Below are 19,217 nucleotides of genomic sequence, written 5' to 3' on the forward strand. Positions count from 1 at the left end.
TTGTGGATCTTTGGAACTCTACCCCAGAGGGACTCCAGACACTCGTCTGTGGAGAACGGATCAATGCACCTCTTGAATTCGAAGGAAGTGGCGGGGTGTGGAGATGGAATGGGAAGGATGACCGGAGGTGGAGAACTGACCAGGATACCTGCACCCCCTCCTTACTCTGTACCTTTATACCATTCCGCCTGCTGAGTGCAGATGTGGGGAAGTTCCTGCCTCGTTTTTGGTCCTCACTGCTCCAGTCTTCAGGACAGCCGAGGGAATTTGGACTGCTGCTCACCGAGCTCTGAAGAGTCAAAGAAACTGGGTGTCAGCTGGGCGGAGAGCAACGTTTTCAACAGCCAGAGTGTGAATTGATCAAGGAGGGCTTGCACCCCCAAACCACCCCACCCCTCCCATCTCCCCAGTACTGTCAAGGACAACCCCATCAGCTTCTCTGTGCAAAGAATCTCCCAGCCTCTGAGCTGCACCCACACTCCTGGTCAGCATCCACCGCTGGAATCTAAGCCACCTTGGGTGCTGTAGGAGTTGGTGCATTCTTGAGACACCGTCTGCTGGTATTTTTTTTTCAGCCAAGCAGTCAATGGGCCATCTGAGAGATCCCACAAAACATTTCTGCAGAAGGTCAGAGACCTCTCAGGTTGCATTCCTCAATGTTTCCTGAAAAACAGATGAACCCTTCTCAGTGGAGACAAGAGACTGCAGATGCTGGACTCTGGAGTTTTTTTTTTAAAAAAACACTCGGAGACCAATGCCCCACACAACCCTCTGAATGGGCCACTTGGGAGGAACTCAGCAGGTTGAGCAGCATCTGTGGGGGGAGGAGAGGAATTGTCAACACCAGGTCGAGGCCCTGAATCAGGTCTGAGAAGGGGGAGATGGCTGGTATAAAAGGAGGAGGGGTGAGACAGGCTGGTAGGTGATTGGTGGACCGAGGAGGGGTGAAGGATGATGGAGAGGAGGTGGAGCCACCTCCCCCTCTGCACTCAGTCCCAATGCAGGGTCTTGACCTGAAACATTGGCAATTCCTCTTCCCCACCCCACCCACCACCAACAACAACCCCCCCCCCCCCCCCCAGATGCCCCTTGACCCAGAGTCCCTCCAATAAGATTGTTTTCAACTCATCCAAGTGGTTGGAATGAGAAAGCTGTGGAGCCAATGGTTGCCAATGGCAGCAAAACCAGTGAAGTGTGGAGCAGGTGGAGCAAGGGACAGAAAGGACTGGTGATTGGTTTAGGGAGAGGGTTGTGTGGGGGGAGTTGGGGACTCTGAATGGGCTACTTGGGCTGAATGGCCTGTTTCTGCTGTAAACTCATCTCATGGGAGCTTGCTGTGTATGAGAGATGTAACAGTGAGGAGGAAAGATTTCTACTTCAGATGGGTAGTGATGGTTTGGTCAAAAAAAGCAACAAATGGAATTTCTTAAGAAGCAAGTTAATACATTAGGGGTGAAAGAAGGCGAGGGAATGTACAATAGGTGGGAGGGTACTGTGTGTGGAGGAATAGAGGGACAACAGATGTCCAGACATCCTCGAAGCTAACCAGCCAAGTCAATATTGGTTCTAAAGTCTAAAGATGTGCTGGTAGGTTGATTGACTACTGTAAATATCCTCAATGTAGGTAAATGGTGACAGAATCAAAGGGGAGTTGATGGACATGAGAGAGAATAAATTGCAGGAGTGGTAGAAGGTGGGAAATAAGAGTAATGAGATCTCTTTGGAGCTGGCATGGATCCAATGGGCCAAATGGCCTTATTCTGTGCCACAACATGGGATGCCTTCCTTTATTAGATGAGGCATCAAAGATAAGAACAGATGGATTATACAATGTACAACAGGCAAATTATGCTAGAAGTGTACAACACTAGTTTGGCCACAGCTTGAGTACTCTGTACAGTTGTGGTCAGCACTTTATGGGACAGATGTGACCGCACTGGAGGGGTTTGCAGGTGAGATTTACCAGAACGATTCCAAAACTGGAAAGTTCTAACTCAGGGAAGATCAGATGGGCTGGGAATGTGGGGTTCTTGTGAATGCTGCCAATTTGATGCTATGTGCCTGTGATGCTGCTGCAGGCAAGTTTTTCATTGCACCTGTGCACACATGGACTTGTGCATGTGACAATAAACTTGACTTTGACTTTGTTTTCCTTGGAACAGAGGAAGCTGTGGGGAGACTTGACTGAGGTGTATAAAATTGAGGGTATTAGAGTAAATAAAAATATAGCCCTCAGCAGAAGGCCAAAAACCAGGGGTCATGGATTAAAAACATTCTAAGAGGAGAAATGCTTTCCCCCCCCTGCCCTGAGGGTGGGGGAGGGTCTGAAACTCACTACCTGAGAGCATGGGAGAGGCAGAAACCCTCAACACAGTTAGACCTGCAGGGCTAGGGACCCGAGGTGGGATTAGGTGGGGCAGCACCAGCATGATGGACCGAATGACCTCCTATGTTGTAAATGCCTTTTGTTTAAATGACTTCTAAAGTGCTCCACTGGGTAACAAACACCCTGAGGTCACGAAAGGCACAACATAAAGTTTTTCTTTAAAAGACAAGCAAAAGAATTACACAGAAGTCTGGGAGATCCAGGCTGATGCTGGTGGACCTCTGTTCCATCAGTTGGTGCTGTAGGACAGACAACTCCCCCTCCTTCCTGGTTAGCTCCATCTGCAGCCTGTCGGACTTCTCCTCCATCCCCCAAACCTGCCTCCGGTACCTGCTGTTGTCCAGCAAAAGCTGGGCGTTGACAGACTGTACCTCGTCTCGAGCTTTCAATGCCTGTTGACAGAGAGATTTAACAAGTGAGCAAGGCTTCTGGAGTCATGTAGTGTGGGTAAAAGTCCTGGGGACTTGCTGCCTGGTAAAGTCTTTCACCTGAGGATAAGATAGACTGCAGGAAACCATTCCTCATTATCAGCAGTGGACACGGACTAAGGGGCAAGAGATTTAGAGGGGATCTGAGGGAGACTTCCTTTACTGAGAGAGTGGTGAGTGCCCAGAAGACACTGCCTGAGAGAATGGTGGAAGCAGTCACTGACAGTATGTAAGAAGCATCCAGATGTTCCCAGGGTAGTGACAAGAAGTGTCCACAAGTTCCCAGGGCAGCAATGGCCAATACAAGAGGACATCTGTTTAAGGTGAGTGGAGGAAATTTTTGGGGAGATTTCAGAGGTAGGTGTTTTTTTTTAAAAACAGAGTGGTGGGTGTGTGGAATGCGCTGCCAGGAGTGGTGGTAGAGGCTGGTATGATAGGGACATTTAAGAGACTCTTAGATAGGCACATGGATGTAAGGAAAATGGAGGGAAGGGTTGGACTGATCATGGAGTAGGTTTATATAGGTCAGTACAACATTGTGGGCCAAAGGGCCCATACTGTACTGCTTAGTTCTGTTCTGTGAATACTTGAATCACCCAGGCATAGAAAGGTATAGACCAAGTGCTGGAAGATGGGATTAATACATGGGTGCCCACTAGTTGGCATGGATACATTGGCCCAAATAGCCTATTTCTATGATGCACATCTGACCTGTTCACTGTACTAACATGACCTGCCCTGGAGATTTGCTCAGTCTGAGCTTTTGTTTCAGAGCCACTTGAAAAAGAACAAACTTGTGCTGGTTTCCAGGTCAAAGTGCCCCAATTCAGAAGTTTGGCCAGAAACTTCACCTCAATGTGGCTTTCATGGAGCAGGCTTTTCCTGAGTTGGATATGCCCATGATGACATCGCATTCCTTGTTGCTCAGGTTTGAGCACTGTCAGGAGGGAGGTACTGGTCTGCTTTCTTGGCTGTAGTGTTGAAGTAAGAATCCCCAAAAGTAATTGCTTTTTGGGGACTCTTACTTCAACACTATGGCCGAGAAAGCACACCAGCACCTCCACTTCCTCAAAGGCTAAGGAAATTCAGCATGTCCCCATTGACCCTCACCAATTTTTATTCAGATGTATCACAGTTTGGTGTGGCAACTGCTCTGCCCAAGACCACAAGAAATTGCAGTGTTGTGAACAGCCCAATCTGTTGTGCAAACCAACCTCCCCTCCACTGACTCCGTCTACACTTCCTGCTGCCTCAGGAAAGCAGCCAACATAATCAAGACCCCTCCCACTTCAGACATTCTCTCTTCTCTCTCGTGTCAGGCAGAAGATACAATAGTCTGAGAGCATGAACTGCCAGGCTCAAGGAGAGTTTCTACCCTGCTGTTATCAGACTCTTGAATGGACCCTTCATACACTGAAAGATGAACTCTTGATCTCCCAGTCAACCTTGTTGTGGCCCTTGCACTTTATTTGTCTACCTGCACTGCACTTTCTCTAACTGTAACACTAGATTCTACATTTGTTTCCCTCTTTACTATCTCAATGTACTTATGTATTGAATGATCTGTCTGGATGGCACACAAACAAAAGCTTTTCACTATCTTGGTACATGTGACAATAATAAACCAATACTCAGTCTGGCCAGGAGCTCAACAGTCTGATCAGCAGGTTGCTGATTTAAAGGAACCTCTTTAGAGCTAGTCCCTGCCCAACACCAGGGACCTGAGTCAGGTAGGTCTCTACTTCCCTCAAGTTTTTCACTGTATTTTGCTACATGTGACAATAAACTGATCCTAATTCCCCTTACTATGTGACATGTAGCCAAGGTAATATACTTCTGTGCTAGTGAGAAATATCCAGATAAAGATGTTTGGTTCACTCTTGCTATTAAGTATTTAAAAATAGTTTAGATCTACAGTCTATGGAGTTTAGAAGAAGGGCAATCTTATTGAAACATAAAACCCTGCAGGGAAGTGACAGAGTAGATGTTGAGATGTTTCCACTAGTGGGAGGATCTCAAACAAGAGGACAGGGCTACAAGATCAAGTGGTGGTCATTTAACACTGAGGTGTGTAGGGACTTCTACTCAGAGGGGATGGTGAATCTCTGAAATTCTTTGCCCTGTAAGGTTGTGGAGGTTGGATCATTGAGGGCATTTAAAGAGGAGGTAGGTAAATTTGAGGCTATCAGGGCTATAGAGAACTGGCACAGGAGAAGGGCTGGGGCAGATCAGCCAGATTACATTGAATGGTGGGGTAGGTTTGAGGGGCCTCCTACTGTTCTTTTGCTCTTATAGTCTATTTTTCTTGTTGGATTTTAGGTTCCCTGTGGTAATGAGTGCTGGAGTGGGGCAGCGGGACATTTTCTTCTCTCCTGAGTGTAATGGGGAAAGTCTAAAACCTCATCTATTGAAGCAGAAGACATTTCAACACCCTCAGCTTCAGTTTTATGATGGATCCCAGCTCAGTATCTAAGTTGAAGCTGTCAAATTACATTCAGCAAGACCTGGGATGGACAAGCAGCAGATACGTTACACAGGTATCAGGCACTGACATCTCCATCTCAACATTCAATGGTGCTCCCACTCTCACCAAACCCCTCCCAATAAGCATCCCACAGGTCATCAAACTCAACTGGACCAGCTACATAAGTACTGTGGCTACAAGATCTGGGTATCCAGTAGTGAGCAACTCCCCTCCTTATACCCCAAGGCCTCCCATCATCTACAAAGCACAAGTCAGGACTGTGGCTGAATACCTCCCAGGCGCCTGGGTGCGTACAGTTCAAATGACACTCAACGCTATCCAGGACAAATCACCCATCTACTATGCTGACAGTCATTCCCCCACCACAAGTGCATAGTGGCTACAGTGTGAACCACAGTCGCTTGCTCCGACAGCACCTCCCAGACTCTCAATGTCGACCACTGAGGAGAACAAGGGAAGCACCACTGATAAGTTCCCCTCCAAATCACATGCCATCCTGACTTGGAAATATATTAACATTCCTCAATCGTTGCTGGGTCTAAATCCTAGAATTCCCTCCACAATATCACTCTAGGAACACCTTCACCAGAAGGACTGCAGTTGTTTGAGTGAATAGCTCACAGTCAATGGGCAATTAGCAATGGATAATAATGGATTACCAGTGCTGCCTGATTCCCCATGCACAGACTTATGAAGGGGTGTCTGCCTTGCCATCGGAGTTTACCACAGCATTTGAGATGATGTTGAGAACCTCAAGGCCATATGTTAGGAGCGTACAGAAGCCCTTCATAAATGGCAGATGGAGCACTCCACCACATTGGCTATCCACCCACCCCGTCAGTCACCTCACGCCCTCTTCTGTGGAGGAGCCTGTGGTTCGCACCTTAAAGTGGAATCAAGTCACCTTTGATTCCAAGGGACTGCCTGAGTGGAAGAGCCATGCAGTTAACCCCTTCTGCTCCTCAACCCTCCAGATACATACTGCTGAAGTTGAGTGGCTGCTAGCTCAGGGTCTGTGGTGCTGACTTTGGGCTTTACCTGGTCCCGTTCCTTTTCAACTTCTTCAATTTGCAGCAGAATAGTTTCAACCCTGCGCTTCTGCATTTGGCATTCTTTTGTAAGCAGTGTGATCTGAAGCCCCAGGTCTTCCTTCTCTCTCTGGAACTAGATTGAGAAAAGATTCCTTCAGAAATCTGTGGTGTACAGTTGGAAGAGATAACCCACAGTAGGTCCCTGGTGCCAGTGCCTCCAAGGTGTGGACTGGTGATGTCCTTCAGAAAGGAAGATTGCTAAAGCTCACTGTAGGTCTAACTGGGTGGGCATGATTAGCCTCAGGGTAATCGTCCCTGCTCCTGGTAACTCAATAAAATTTTCTTCATTAGGAGTTTGAGGAGATTTGGTATGTTATCAAAAACTTGCAAATTTCTACAGATTTACAGTGGAGAGCATTCTGACTGCTTGCATCACCGCCTGGTACAGAGGCGCCAATGCACAGGATCGAAAGAGGCTGCAGAGTGTTGTAGACTCAGCCAGATCCATCACAGGGCCAACCCTCCCCACCATAGAGGACATCTTCAAGAGGCGGCGCCTCAAGAAGGCGGCATCCATCATTAAGGAACCTCACCATCCGGGACATGCCCTCTTCATGTTACTACCATCAGGGAGGAGGTACAGAGGCCTGAGGACCCACAGAAACAGCTTCTTCCCCTCCGCCATCAGACTTCTGAATGGTCCATGGACACTACCTCGTTATTCCTCTTTTGCACTACACCTATTTTTGTAACTTGTAGTCATTTTTATGTCTTGCACTGTACTGCTGCTGCAAAATAACAAATTTCACAACATATGTCAGTGATAATAAACCTGATTCTGATCCTGCTTCGTTGGGTGGGAATTGTGGCTCCATTGGCCTGAGTGGCTGAGATACAGATGATGGCACAGTAGGACCAAAGGCTCCCCATGGATGTGGACATCAATCACAGTCAATGAGAGAGGACAGAGGGGAAACTACACAGCCTGGTGGGCACCCCAGGGACTAAATTAATGACCAAGCACATGTAGGCACCTTGAAACAAACTCAAAGGTTCTACTTTCTATCCAGCTTTTTTAAAACTGTTGCTCATGTTGAAGTTTTCTTTCAAAGAGGTATGGGGTTAAGCTAAGTGTCCCAGGGAACAGCAATTGATATCTAGAATGCGCTGCCAGAGGAGGTGGTGAAATTAGATGGAATTACCACACTTGAGGCATTTAGACAGATGCTTAAATAGGCATGGAAGGATACAGTCCTAATGCAGGCAGCTGGGGTTAGTATAGATGGGGAGAAATGTCGGCATGCATGTGGTGGACTGGAGGGCCCATTTCTGTAGTGGATAGCTCTACAATTCCAATTACTCCATCAATTCCAAGTCAGATCACAAAGACCAGCAAACACTGACCTGCATCACACTGTAAACTCCAGGCTGGCTGATACTCAGATCAAGGTTTCCAAATTAATTTTGTTTAAGGAATTGCAGACTCTAAAACCTGTGGGTCTCGCTCCAGTAACTTGCTCCACATCCCAGTCAGATGTGGATTGGACTCTTCAAGAGCAACAAACAATCTGCTGGAGGAACTCAGCAGGTCGAACAGCATCGGTGGGGTGGGAGAAAGGACGTCAACAATTCCTTCCTTCTCACAGATGCTGCTCGACCCACTGAGTTCCTCCAGCAGGTTGTTTGTTGGTGGGTTAATTGTGTTCTCTGGTGGAGGTGAGGAGCAGGAGAACTGATGGAGTTAATGGGAGAGAGAACAGGTTACAGGAAATGTAGGGGAATGGGACCCATGGCAATGCTCCGAGTGCTATCATTGATGCAATGGGTCGAATGGCCTCTTGTAAGAAAATATGAGATTGTGGTCTAAAAGCTAATCCAATCTTGAACCAACTTGCACAAACAATGGACTTTGTTACTTTTTGTTCTAATAGTATTCTTTCTTGTATATTTTTGTATAATTAATGTTTAATTTATGTTTTTCTTGTGAATGTTGTATCACTGATGCTCTGTGCCTGTGATGCTGCTGCAAGTAAGTTTTTCATTGCACCTGTGCACACCTGGACTTGTGTATGTGACAATAAACATAAATTTGACTTTGATTCCCTGATCTAGATGGAACCCTGGGGTGCATTGCCCATGGGGTGAAGCATAACTGTGGGTCCACCAGCCCACGATCTTCTGTTGCTCTGTTACCATTTCACGTCACCAAAGGGAAAGTACAGAGTCTAACTCTAATGTAAAATTTTCACCTAAGTAAATATGAAACGGAGTTTTGTCACAAGTACAGGAGTTGCTGCCATCATCCAAACCAGACTTAAGAACCTTATCTCGGAGTTCCTCAGCTTGCTGGAGTTCCAGGCTAATATTGTGGAACTTCTCCACCAACGCCTGTCTCTCTTCAAGGGCTTCTCTCCGATCGTGGTCCATGATATCCAGGAACGCCTTGTCCATGCTGGGAAGATTGTTCTTTGACTGTAAGGAGGACAAATGACAGAAATAAAAGTGTAAATTGTTCCCAGTCTGAGCTATCACCGACCCAATGGGTTGAATGGCCTGTTGTAAGAAAATATGAGAAATACCAGCAGGTTTATGCTCTAACAGTTAATCCACATGCGATTAGCTGTTAGTGTTTATTTAACACACAATGAGTTCCATTTCTAGTTTGGCTCAGTTTAGCAATTTGAATTGTTTAAATCCCTCAGTATCTTACGGAATAATGTACAGCAGAGGCCCCTAATGTGTGCTCAGTCATGGAGGGATATCGGTCATGAGGACCTCCCTCCAGCAGATGTCAGGCATCAGTTCAACTGGGTCCCTGGAGCACAGAGACAGGAATGTCAGAGAGCGGGTTGAGCACTGAGGAAATCTCAGACAGTAAAGCAGGAAGCAAAAGGCACTTTAAACATACCACACAGAGTGCCAGATAACGAGGAAACACTTGGAGAGACAGAACCAGTGGAGCAATAGGTCAAGACCCGAGGATCAGGTTAACCTAAAGCCATGACCAACAAACAGATGATGGGCCGAACGGTCACCTTCCATGCTATAACTCTCCAGGATTCTATGAGTTACATGATTAAAGCAGAAGCTGAAAGATCAAATACATCTCAATCTTTTTATATCTCTGATTGTGAAATATTCTTAAGAGGGACTTAAAATATATCTCTACAAACATAGCTTTAAAGACCAACAATTTGCTAATCAGTATACCAATAAACTCTCCGTGGGACCTCAGTCAGGGACCTTGTTCTCTGGTGTAGTTTTTGTTCTTTATTTTCAGTTGTCTGTGCCTGCTGTAAATAGGTTGATCTGTGCTTCTGTGGGTGACACACATTAAGCCACACATGCACAGATTAACACACACATATTAACCCACACACACACATAAACACGCACATTAAATACACACACATTAACATCCACACACGCAAACATTAACTCACACACACTAATCCACATGCACTAACCTAAACACACACACACATAAACACACATACACACACATTAATCTACACACACATTAACCCACACACAGACACACACACACAATCAAATAAATACGTGTTAATTGCTTTACTTACAGCATGAGGAAAGTTGAATTTGCCCTTGCACGGTTTTCCCGTGTACCCCCAGCCTCACTGAATCATCCCACCCCTCCCATGAGGTGTGAGCCTGTGACTGCACAACTGCCGGTGCTGCCCAGTTTACCTGCAGGAAGTGCTGCAGCTCCTGAATGGTGGAGCGCAGCTGCTGGTTGTCCAGCTGCAGCTTGCTGATGCTCTCTTTGCTGGGCATGCTCTCCATGTCCTCCCTCAGCTTGCTGGAGACTCTCCGGGCCAGCAGACACTCCTTCTCCATCCCAGCCAGCTTGCACCTCATCTGGTCATTCTGCAAGACAGCCCATCCGTTACAGAAGCAAATCTGCCCCCAGTCGGACAGAAGCAACACACTCCCTTCATCACTGATGGGTGGGGCCACCCCCTCCCAGTACTCCCTCCCCCGCCCACCCTGACAGTCACCATTCCCAACCCCCTTCCCTCTGGACCATCCTCAGCCCCTCCTGCTGCCCCTCAACTGGAAGCAAGTCGACATCCGATTCCACCTCACCACCCCTCTCTACTGTCCCGTGGACCTTGATTGGTTGCTGTTTGCCCAATGTTCCACTGTAGATGGGCAGAAGTTGCCTCCCATTGGATTAGAGTCACAAGAGTCATACATCACGGGAACAGGCCTTTCGGCCCAACTGTCCCTGCCGACCAAGATTCCCACACACCAAACACCCTGGCCACTGGCCATACCTCTGCCTGCCCTATCCCACCCCACCACCAAGCTGTTGTCTCTCCTTGCCCTGGGCTTGCTGACCCCCAGTTAATGCACTTTCCTATTGAAAGAATAAGTTTCCAATCTAACTTTAGGCTTTAAGCATCTTCGCCCTGGGCAACACCCTCTCCAAACTCCCCATGGATAATTGCAAGTGTGACCATTAAATCAATCATCTTGAGTTGGACTGGATGACTGGCCCAGGATGTGTGGAGGGTGACATCTGATACACTATCACCCTTTCTATTTTCCAGCAAAAAACGAGCTATTGGAGGAACTCAGCAGGTCAGGCAGCATCTGTGGAGGGAAACGGACAGTCGACGTTGTGGGTCGAGACCCTTCATCAGTCTTCTTGTGTTTCCATCCTGCCTCTCATTTTTTTTTGGTAACAAACCAGATGTTGATTTTAAAAAGCTTTAAAAAGCCCCACACAGCTGGGGAGTACTCCGTGCAGGTGTGTGTGTGCGCGCGTGCGTGCGTACGCGTTATCCCAAGGCAGCCGTGTGGTCCCTCCTCAACTGCCTGCTCTCAGGGTGCCTACAGTTTGAATGAAGCCCTCAGTCTTTCTCGTCCCTGTGTCTAGGTCACCACAGGAGGGGATCCAAGGCAGCAAGACATGCAGCAGGTGGACTCTGTTCCTGGGGTAACATTTGCCTCAGGTTAGAACATTAGTGTTGTCCGTAGGCCCAAAATTGGAGCTCAGGCTCACTGGCAAAGGGCACATTACTGTTGGTCATTCCAACAGACCCAATACTTAGAGAGTCATGGAGTCATAGGGAGAGAGACAGCACACAAACAGGCCCTTCGACCTACCAAGTCTGTGCCAACCATCAGCCACCCATTTACACTAATCCTACACCAATCCCATTTTATTCTCCCCACGTTCCCATCGATTGCCTCCAGATTCTTATCACCCACCTACACGCTAAGGGCAATTACAGCGATCAAATAACCTACCACATCCTTGAGACGTAGAAGGAAACCGGAGCACCCAGGGGAAATGCATGCAGTCACAGGGGGAACGTGCAAACTCCACACAGACAGAGCCCGAGGTCAGGATTGAACCCGGGTCACCGGGGCTGTGAGGCAGTGGCTCTACCAGCTGCGCCACTTGCTTCACTCACGGGGGTTGAAGGTGTCGGGTGAGAGGTGCTGGTTAGCTGGGTGAAACCCAAGCACCAGCTAATGGTTAGCCTCGAGGATCCTCCACCTCTTGGCTCCATTCTTGGCTGCAATCAAGCCCAGAAGCCCTCACTGGGTTCCCAACCCAACACCAGTACTGCTCGAGGCAGCCCAGTCCCCCAAGATCAACACACACCTAATGCTGGAGGAACTCAGCAGGTCAGGCAACATCCATGGAGGGAAATAAACAGTCAACGTTTCAGGCCGAGGACCCTTCATCAGGACTGGAAAGGAAGAGGACAGAAGCCAGAATGAGAAGGTTGGGGTTTATTAGAAGGACTGTTTGTATCTCTCCACAGACGCTGCCTGACCTGCTGAGTTCCTCCAGCACTTTTTGTGTGTGTTGCTCCAGATTCCAGCATCTGCAGAATCACTTGCGTCTCAGTCCCCTGAGATGGTCCTTGAACTGTTCGGCCATTTGTTAACATATAAAGCATAAAACTGGCATAAATTCCCCAATTCCCACAAACCAAAACATTCTGGATAGCCCTCTGGTAATCATTTTTCTTTACCTGTCATTCTTATCTCCATAGATCGTCACCAGGACACAAACATCACAAGAGTTACAGTGCCTCGAAAAACCTCAGCTTGCAATCCAGTGCAGCACTGAGGGAGTGCCACACTGCCAACACTGCTGTCTTTCGGACTAGACTCAGCTGGATGGGAAATGATTTTGAGAAAGTTTCAGTTGTTCTTCCCAATATCCTGAGAAATATTCAACTCACATCATCATCACCTGAGAAAAGCTCACACCATCTGGTTTTAATTACATTATTGGGGGATCTTGCTGTGCCACTGTCCTTGCATTGCCTGTCCAACCATGGCCACAATGCAAGAACACATCATTGGCTTGCAGATCAGATCTAGGTGCTATAGAAGTGCAAGTCCTTCCCTTGTTAGTACAATAAAGTCAGAGACAGTGGGTCAAACACTTGCCCATCAAGGGGGACTCCTTCATTGAAAGGCCCTGCCACCCTGCTACCTCACCTCAAGCTGCAGGTCTCGGTTCCTCATCACCACCATGTTCTTCTCCTCGTGGAGCTGGGTGTGCTTCATTGCCAGCAGGTAGCTGTCCTCTCTGACCTTGTTGAATTGGTTGTTGAAGACCTTGAACTCTTCCTTCAGCTTGTTGTACCGCTCCTCGAAGCCCCTGAGCCCCTGGTTCTGGTGGCTGAGCTGTTTGTTGGCCTCCTGCAGCTCCTGGCACTTGCCTTGAAGCTTTTGGATCTCCACATCCCGGTCCTTCAGTTGCTTCTGTACCTTCACCGCCTCGTTCATCAAGAAGTGAGTCAATCCCTCATAACCCTCCTCCACTGCAGGAAGAGCCACACAGGAGACAAACATCACAAGATTCATTCAATAATGTTACACCTTTATTGAAGATTGTGTCAGGCAGCTGTTAATGTTAGGTTGGCAATCTAATGGAAACGCCTTTCCGTCTCATGAAACAAAGATCTGAATCACAAGTGGAGACACACGAGATTGCAGATGCTGGAATCTAGAGCTAATGAGCAAACAGCAGGTCAGGCAGCATCTGTGGAGGCAGAGGGGTGGGCAACGTTTAGGGTTGAGATCCCGCATCAGGGCTGAGACAAGGAGCATCTAGGTGTTGAGAACCTCGAAGATGCGCATTGGGAAGCCTTGTATCAGCAACAGAAAGACCAGGCCAGCTCGCAATCCACCACCTGACACCCCCACCCCCACCCCCCCACATCAGTCACCCCCTGCCCCATCTGTGGACAAATCCACAGTTCCAGTGGCTTCACCAGTCACTGCAGAAGAGGAGCTGATTCATCCTCGACCCCTAGGAACCACCTAGGTAGTAATAGTAATCCTGGGAAGTAAGTCCAGCCTAAATTTACCAAGCTAATTGAAATTGGTCAACCTGAAACATTAACTATGTCTCTCTTCAGGCAAATGTGGCCTGACCTGCTGAGATTTTCCAGTGTTTTCTGTTTTTCTTTTTTGTTTCCAGCATCTGTGTTTTTTTTAATTACTGTGAACACAAGATGCCGACGTCTCTACAACACTGAGCAACGTCATGTCCAACTTCTCTACACTGATTGGGCAGAGTAAACATCAATCCTGGGACAGATCAACAACTCCATGAACAAACGTCGTCAGTCTGAACAAATGCTTCAAACTGTAATTTAGTGTGTTTAATAACTGGCTTACCATACAATGCTGGACGCATAATAATGAGGCACAGTCCTGTAAACAGCTGTTAACTTACCGACTAACACTGAGCAACATCTGGTTGGCTCCTTGCCCGTGATTAACTTGTACAGTTCAGCGTAGTAAAGTTCCAGGCTGTCGAGAAAGGCCTCGTATCCACGGTTACCACGGGAACGCAAGATGTCCAGAAGGCGGCCTGAAGAGAGGAGAAACCCTTGTTGGTGAGGGTAAGTCCTTGGGATTGGTATTGGTTTATTATTGCCACATGTACCGGGATACAGTGAAAAACTTTGTTTTGCAAGCCATCTATACAGATCATAAGCACTTTGCGGTAATACAAGGGGAAAAGCAGTAACGGAATGTAGATTACAGCGTTAAGGTTACAGTTACAGAGAAAGTGCAGTGCATGTAGACTATAAGGTGCAAGGGTCATGATGAGGTAGATTGTGAGGTCTAAAGTCCATCTTCAACATACAAGAGGTCCATTCAGTACTCTTATAACAGCAGGATCAAAGCTGTCCGAGCCTGGTGGTACGTGTTTTCAAGCTTTTGTACCTTCTGCCCCGATTGTAGGGGGGAGAAGAGAGAATGTCCGGGGTGGGAGGGGTCTTTGATTATGTTGGCTGCTTTCCCGAGGCAGCAAAAAGTGTAGAGTCTACAGCAGGTATACAAAGGGAATGCAAGGATATGGATGATACACAGGAGGAGGACATTTAGTATAAATTGGCATCAAGGTTGGCACAACATCATGGGCCGAATAGCCTGTCCCGTGCTGTAATATTCTATGTTCTATGAGTCCGTGGAGCAGAGAGCTGTGACAGCACCAGGGTTACACGAGCCATCGGTGTGTCTGGCCTCAGCATCCAGGGAACAGGCCCGGCCGAGACCTTCTGTTCAGCAGCTAATGAATCCTGGAAAGTGCTCGTGGGAGGTGAAGCTGGACAGAGGGCTCAGGACAAGGAGGTCAAGGCAAGAGGGGCGGGACGGAGGGGTCAACAACGGGGGAGTGGATGGATGGAGTGTGTGCAGTGAGTGGACAGGACGTACACTGGAAGGGAATACAGAGGGAGCGGACAGTGCTGTGCAGAGGGTTGGTGGAGCACCACTGCACAGTGGCACAGCTGCCTCACAGCTCCAGCTCCCAGGGTTCAATCCTGACCTCGGGTGCTGTCTGTGCGGAATTTGCATGTCCTCCCTTTGACCAGGTGGATTTCCGCTGGGTGCTCCAGTTTCTTCCCACACCTCAAAGACTTGCAGTTGGGACATTAATTGGCCGCTGTAAATTACCCCCAGTCTGTGGGTGAGGGGTAAAATCTGGAGCGAGTTAATGCAAGAATAAGCTACACAGAAAATTAGAAGGGGAATATTGGGCTAGAGTAAGTCACAGGTAAAGCTGGCAATAACAACAGACCATTCAGCCCATCTAGATCATTCCTTCCACAGACTATTGTACTCGACACCCACCACGGGGCCACTGAATCTATTTCTGAATAAAACCCTCAGTCCAGTCAACACTGTGAGAAACAATGACAATTCACGTTGAACAAATGTTTCAGAAATGCTCCAGGAATTAAGGATAATAGAGGAACAAGTTGGCACTCGTCCGTTCCAGTTCACATCTCTCCGTACAATCAGTATTGGAAGAGATCACAGGTCACTCAGCCCCACACACACGTTCTGACATCCAATCACCAGAACATAAGAAACGGGAGCAGGACCAATCCTCTACCTCAGCAATTTTCCTGCAGTATCCCCAAACATCCAGACCCCAAACCGGGCACAAAATTCATGGTCTACCAGACAGCACCGACCCCTGCCTTCCTGTTCTCTTCTGAGACATGGATTACCTACAGCAGGCATCTAAAAACATTGGAGAGATATCACTAACGCTGAAAACATTGGAGACCTCCACAAGGTCTCCAAATTCACTGGCTGGATACACAAACCAACGTCGTGCTTTTCCTCAGGCCAACATCCCCAACTCTGAGCAAGTTCTCTCAGTTGGCTATGTTGGGTAGGCCCCGTCATTGACACGCCCAACACCAGACTTCCAAAAGAGACACTATTCCAGACTCTGAGAGGGAAGAGATTACCGAGCAGACAGTCAAAATGATACAACATAGAACAGTACAACACAGGAACAGGCCCTTCGGCCCACAATGTTATGGTGAACTACTTAAACTAGTAATTGAACATCTCACTAAACTAGTCCCTTCTGCTTACACAATGTCCATATTCCTCTCTGCACATTCATGTGCATATCTAAGAGCCTCTTAAATGCCTCTATTATATCTGCCTCCACCACCACCCCAGGCAACGCAAACCAGGCACCCACTACTTGCCCCATACATCTCCTTTGAACTTTCCCCCCTCACCTTAAATGTATGCCCTCTCATATTAAACATTTTGACCTTATAAACCTCTATCAGGTCTCCCCTCAGCCTCCATCACTCCTGAGAAAACAACCCGTTTATCCAACCTCTCCTTATAGCACATGCCCTCTAATCCAGGCAGCATCCTGGTAAACCAAAGTCTCCACATCCTTCCTATAATGGGGAGGCCAGAATTGAATGCAATACCCCAGATGCAACCGAAGCAGAGTTTTATCCAGCATTGTGCAGTTATGCGGTTTTATGCATGATGCAACAATGTTCTCAAAGCTTCCTTGAAAATGCAACACTCCTGCTGACTCCTGCAAAACTTTGGTCCATGGCTGCTCAAAGTGAGAAGGGGTATTTGGGACAGGATCGAGAACCTCAAGGCCATGCATCAGGAGCCCACAGGTGAAAGGAATGCACCCCTTCACAAACTACCTACCCCACCCATCCCACCAAGCACCTCCACCTCTGTGGGAGGGTCTGTGGTTCCCACATCAACGTCATCCTCCAACTCAGAACCAACAGAACTGGGGTGGAAGCAAGTCATCCTTGACCCGAGGGAACGGCTGACAGCGGTACATCCCAATCAGACAAGAAAGGGTGAAAAAGAAGATGTTCCCATTTGTCTGAGCCCTGAGTTTAAAACCTCCCTCCCGAAACATCCACCTTTCTCGTCTATACTCTCCCTAAAACCTCCCACCACAACCAACATAGAACACTACAGCATAGTACAGGCCCTTCGGCCCACAATGTTGTGCCAACATTTTATCCTGCTCTAAGATCAATCTAACCCTTCCCTCCCACATAGCCCTCCATTTCTCTATCATTCATGTGTCTATCTAAGACCCTCTTAAATGCCCCTAATGTATCTGCCCCCACAACCTCTGCTGGCAGTGCGTTCCATGCACCTACCACTCTCTGTGTAAAAAACTCATCCCTGACATCCCCCTTATACTTTCCTCCAATCACCTTAAAATTATGTCCCCTTGTGTTAGCCATTGTCACCCTGTGAAACAGTCTTTGACCTTCCACTCGATCTATGCCTCTTGTACACCTCTATCAAATCACCTCTCATCCTTCTCCTCTCCAAAGAGAAAAGCCCCGGCTCGCTCAACCTATCCTCATAAGACATGCTCTCCAATCCAGGCAACATCCTGGTAAATCTCCTCTGCACCTCCTTCCACGTCCTTCCTATAATGAGGCAACCAGAACTGAACACAATACTCCAAGTGTGGTCTGACCAGAGTTCTATAGAGCTGCAACATCACCTCGTGGCTCTTGAACTCATTACCCCAACTAATGAAGGCCAACACTCCATACGCCTTCTGAACAACGATATCGACCTGCATGCCAACCTTGAGGGATCTATGGACCTGGACCCCAAGATCCCTCTGTTCCTCCACACTGCTAAGAGTAACATTGCATGTTAGTATTCCCTTAAGCTGCTCTGTATCATATTTTGTTTGCTAAGGCTCCTGTAAAGGCAGGGTTTGCTGTGATAAGGGTGGTAGGTAAATCAGGACTCTTGTTGTCCCGTGCCCTTGATTCCCAGCTGGGATTTGTTTTCACTGTTTCTCTGGTTACACTTGTAACTGTAGCTCAGGTCCAGAGCCAAGACTGACCAGAAAGGGGGCTCCCACTTCATCTCACACTCCATGTAGGACATCACATCCCTATTTACATTTAGCATCCAGAGCAGATATAGAGGGATATGGGCCAAACATGGGCTTAACACAGGTGGGCATCTTGGTTGGCATGAACGAGTTGGAACAAAAGGCCTGTTTCCACGCTGTATTACTCTATGACTCTAGACTAGGCTTGCATTCCTGTGGGTATTGAACCCCAAGGGATGGTAGAACAATCAAAAGACCTGATTGGATAATCAGGTGGGGAGGCACAGGATCGGGGATGTAACACGAGTGATGTCAGGAGGATCCTGGTAGGCACCAATCCAAACTCACCAATCCAAAGAGCTGCTGAGGCTGCTGGCCAACGGAAAATTTCCATGTTGACATTGAGACTGGGATTGAACCACTCGGAAACCGCAATTTGAGGCTGCTTGGTGATGTCCCCATGGACAGCAGCGAGAGACTGGAGTACAGACTGAAGCCAATCCGTTTCCATGTCTGAATCACAGGATTGGCCTGAACAATGAGGTCAAGTCCACCCCTCTGCCTCACCTACTCTTCTGCCCAGTCCGTACATTGCTACCTTCTTTAAAGATGAAAGTCTACCTGTTGGCCTGGAACAGGAGAAAGTGCAGCCCTCCGGGGAAGAGAATTCCAATAATTCGCAACCTTCAGAGAGAAGAAACTTCTCCCTATCTCAGTCCAAAATGGCAGGTCCCTTATCCTAAGACTGCACCCCCAGTTCCAGTCCCACCATTGGGGAACAAGCCCACAGCATCCACCGGTCCAACATCAGAACTTTATGCATTACCTCTCAATCTTCTGAACCCCAGAAAATGCAGGTCAATTATACTCACCTTCAAGGACAAAGCCTTCATCCCCAGAACCAATCCATCTTGGAATCATAGACATTTACAGGACAGGAAGTTATAAAACTTTGGTTAAGCCACAGCTGGAGTACTGTGTGGAGTTCTCGTCACCACACTGCAGGAAGGATGCGACTGGAGAGGGTGCAGAGGAGATTCACCAGGATGATGCCTGGGATGGAGCATTTCAGCTGTGCAGAAAGACTGAATAAGCGGAGTTTGTTTTCCTTGGGGTGAAGGAGGCTGAGGGGGAACCCGATAGAGGTGACCAAAATTTGGAAGGGTATAAATTGGGTGGATAGAGAGAAACTTCTTATCATAAAGGGGAGGAATATAAC

General features: G+C 47.8%; 1 protein-coding gene across 2 annotated transcripts in view; it reads right to left on the reverse strand.

The window, feature by feature from the left end:
* The window catches only part of LOC127585477 (caspase recruitment domain-containing protein 11-like), a 70,048-nt gene that overhangs the window by 43,288 nt on the left and 7,543 nt on the right, over nucleotides 1-19,217 (reverse strand). For both annotated transcript variants that reach the window (XM_052042957.1, XM_052042956.1), the window contains exons 3-9: nucleotides 14,066-14,203; nucleotides 12,820-13,145; nucleotides 10,039-10,218; nucleotides 8,653-8,802; nucleotides 6,338-6,463; nucleotides 2,569-2,778; nucleotides 173-289 (exon numbers count right to left, since the gene is read on the reverse strand). In XM_052042957.1, coding sequence (XP_051898917.1) covers nucleotides 173-289; nucleotides 2,569-2,778; nucleotides 6,338-6,463; nucleotides 8,653-8,802; nucleotides 10,039-10,218; nucleotides 12,820-13,145; nucleotides 14,066-14,203 — 1,247 coding nt within the window. The remainder of the gene's footprint in view (nucleotides 1-172; nucleotides 290-2,568; nucleotides 2,779-6,337; nucleotides 6,464-8,652; nucleotides 8,803-10,038; nucleotides 10,219-12,819; nucleotides 13,146-14,065; nucleotides 14,204-19,217) is intronic.

Source organism: Pristis pectinata, chromosome 33, assembly GCF_009764475.1.
Source record: "Pristis pectinata isolate sPriPec2 chromosome 33, sPriPec2.1.pri, whole genome shotgun sequence".
Lineage (NCBI taxonomy): Eukaryota > Metazoa > Chordata > Chondrichthyes > Rhinopristiformes > Pristidae > Pristis > Pristis pectinata.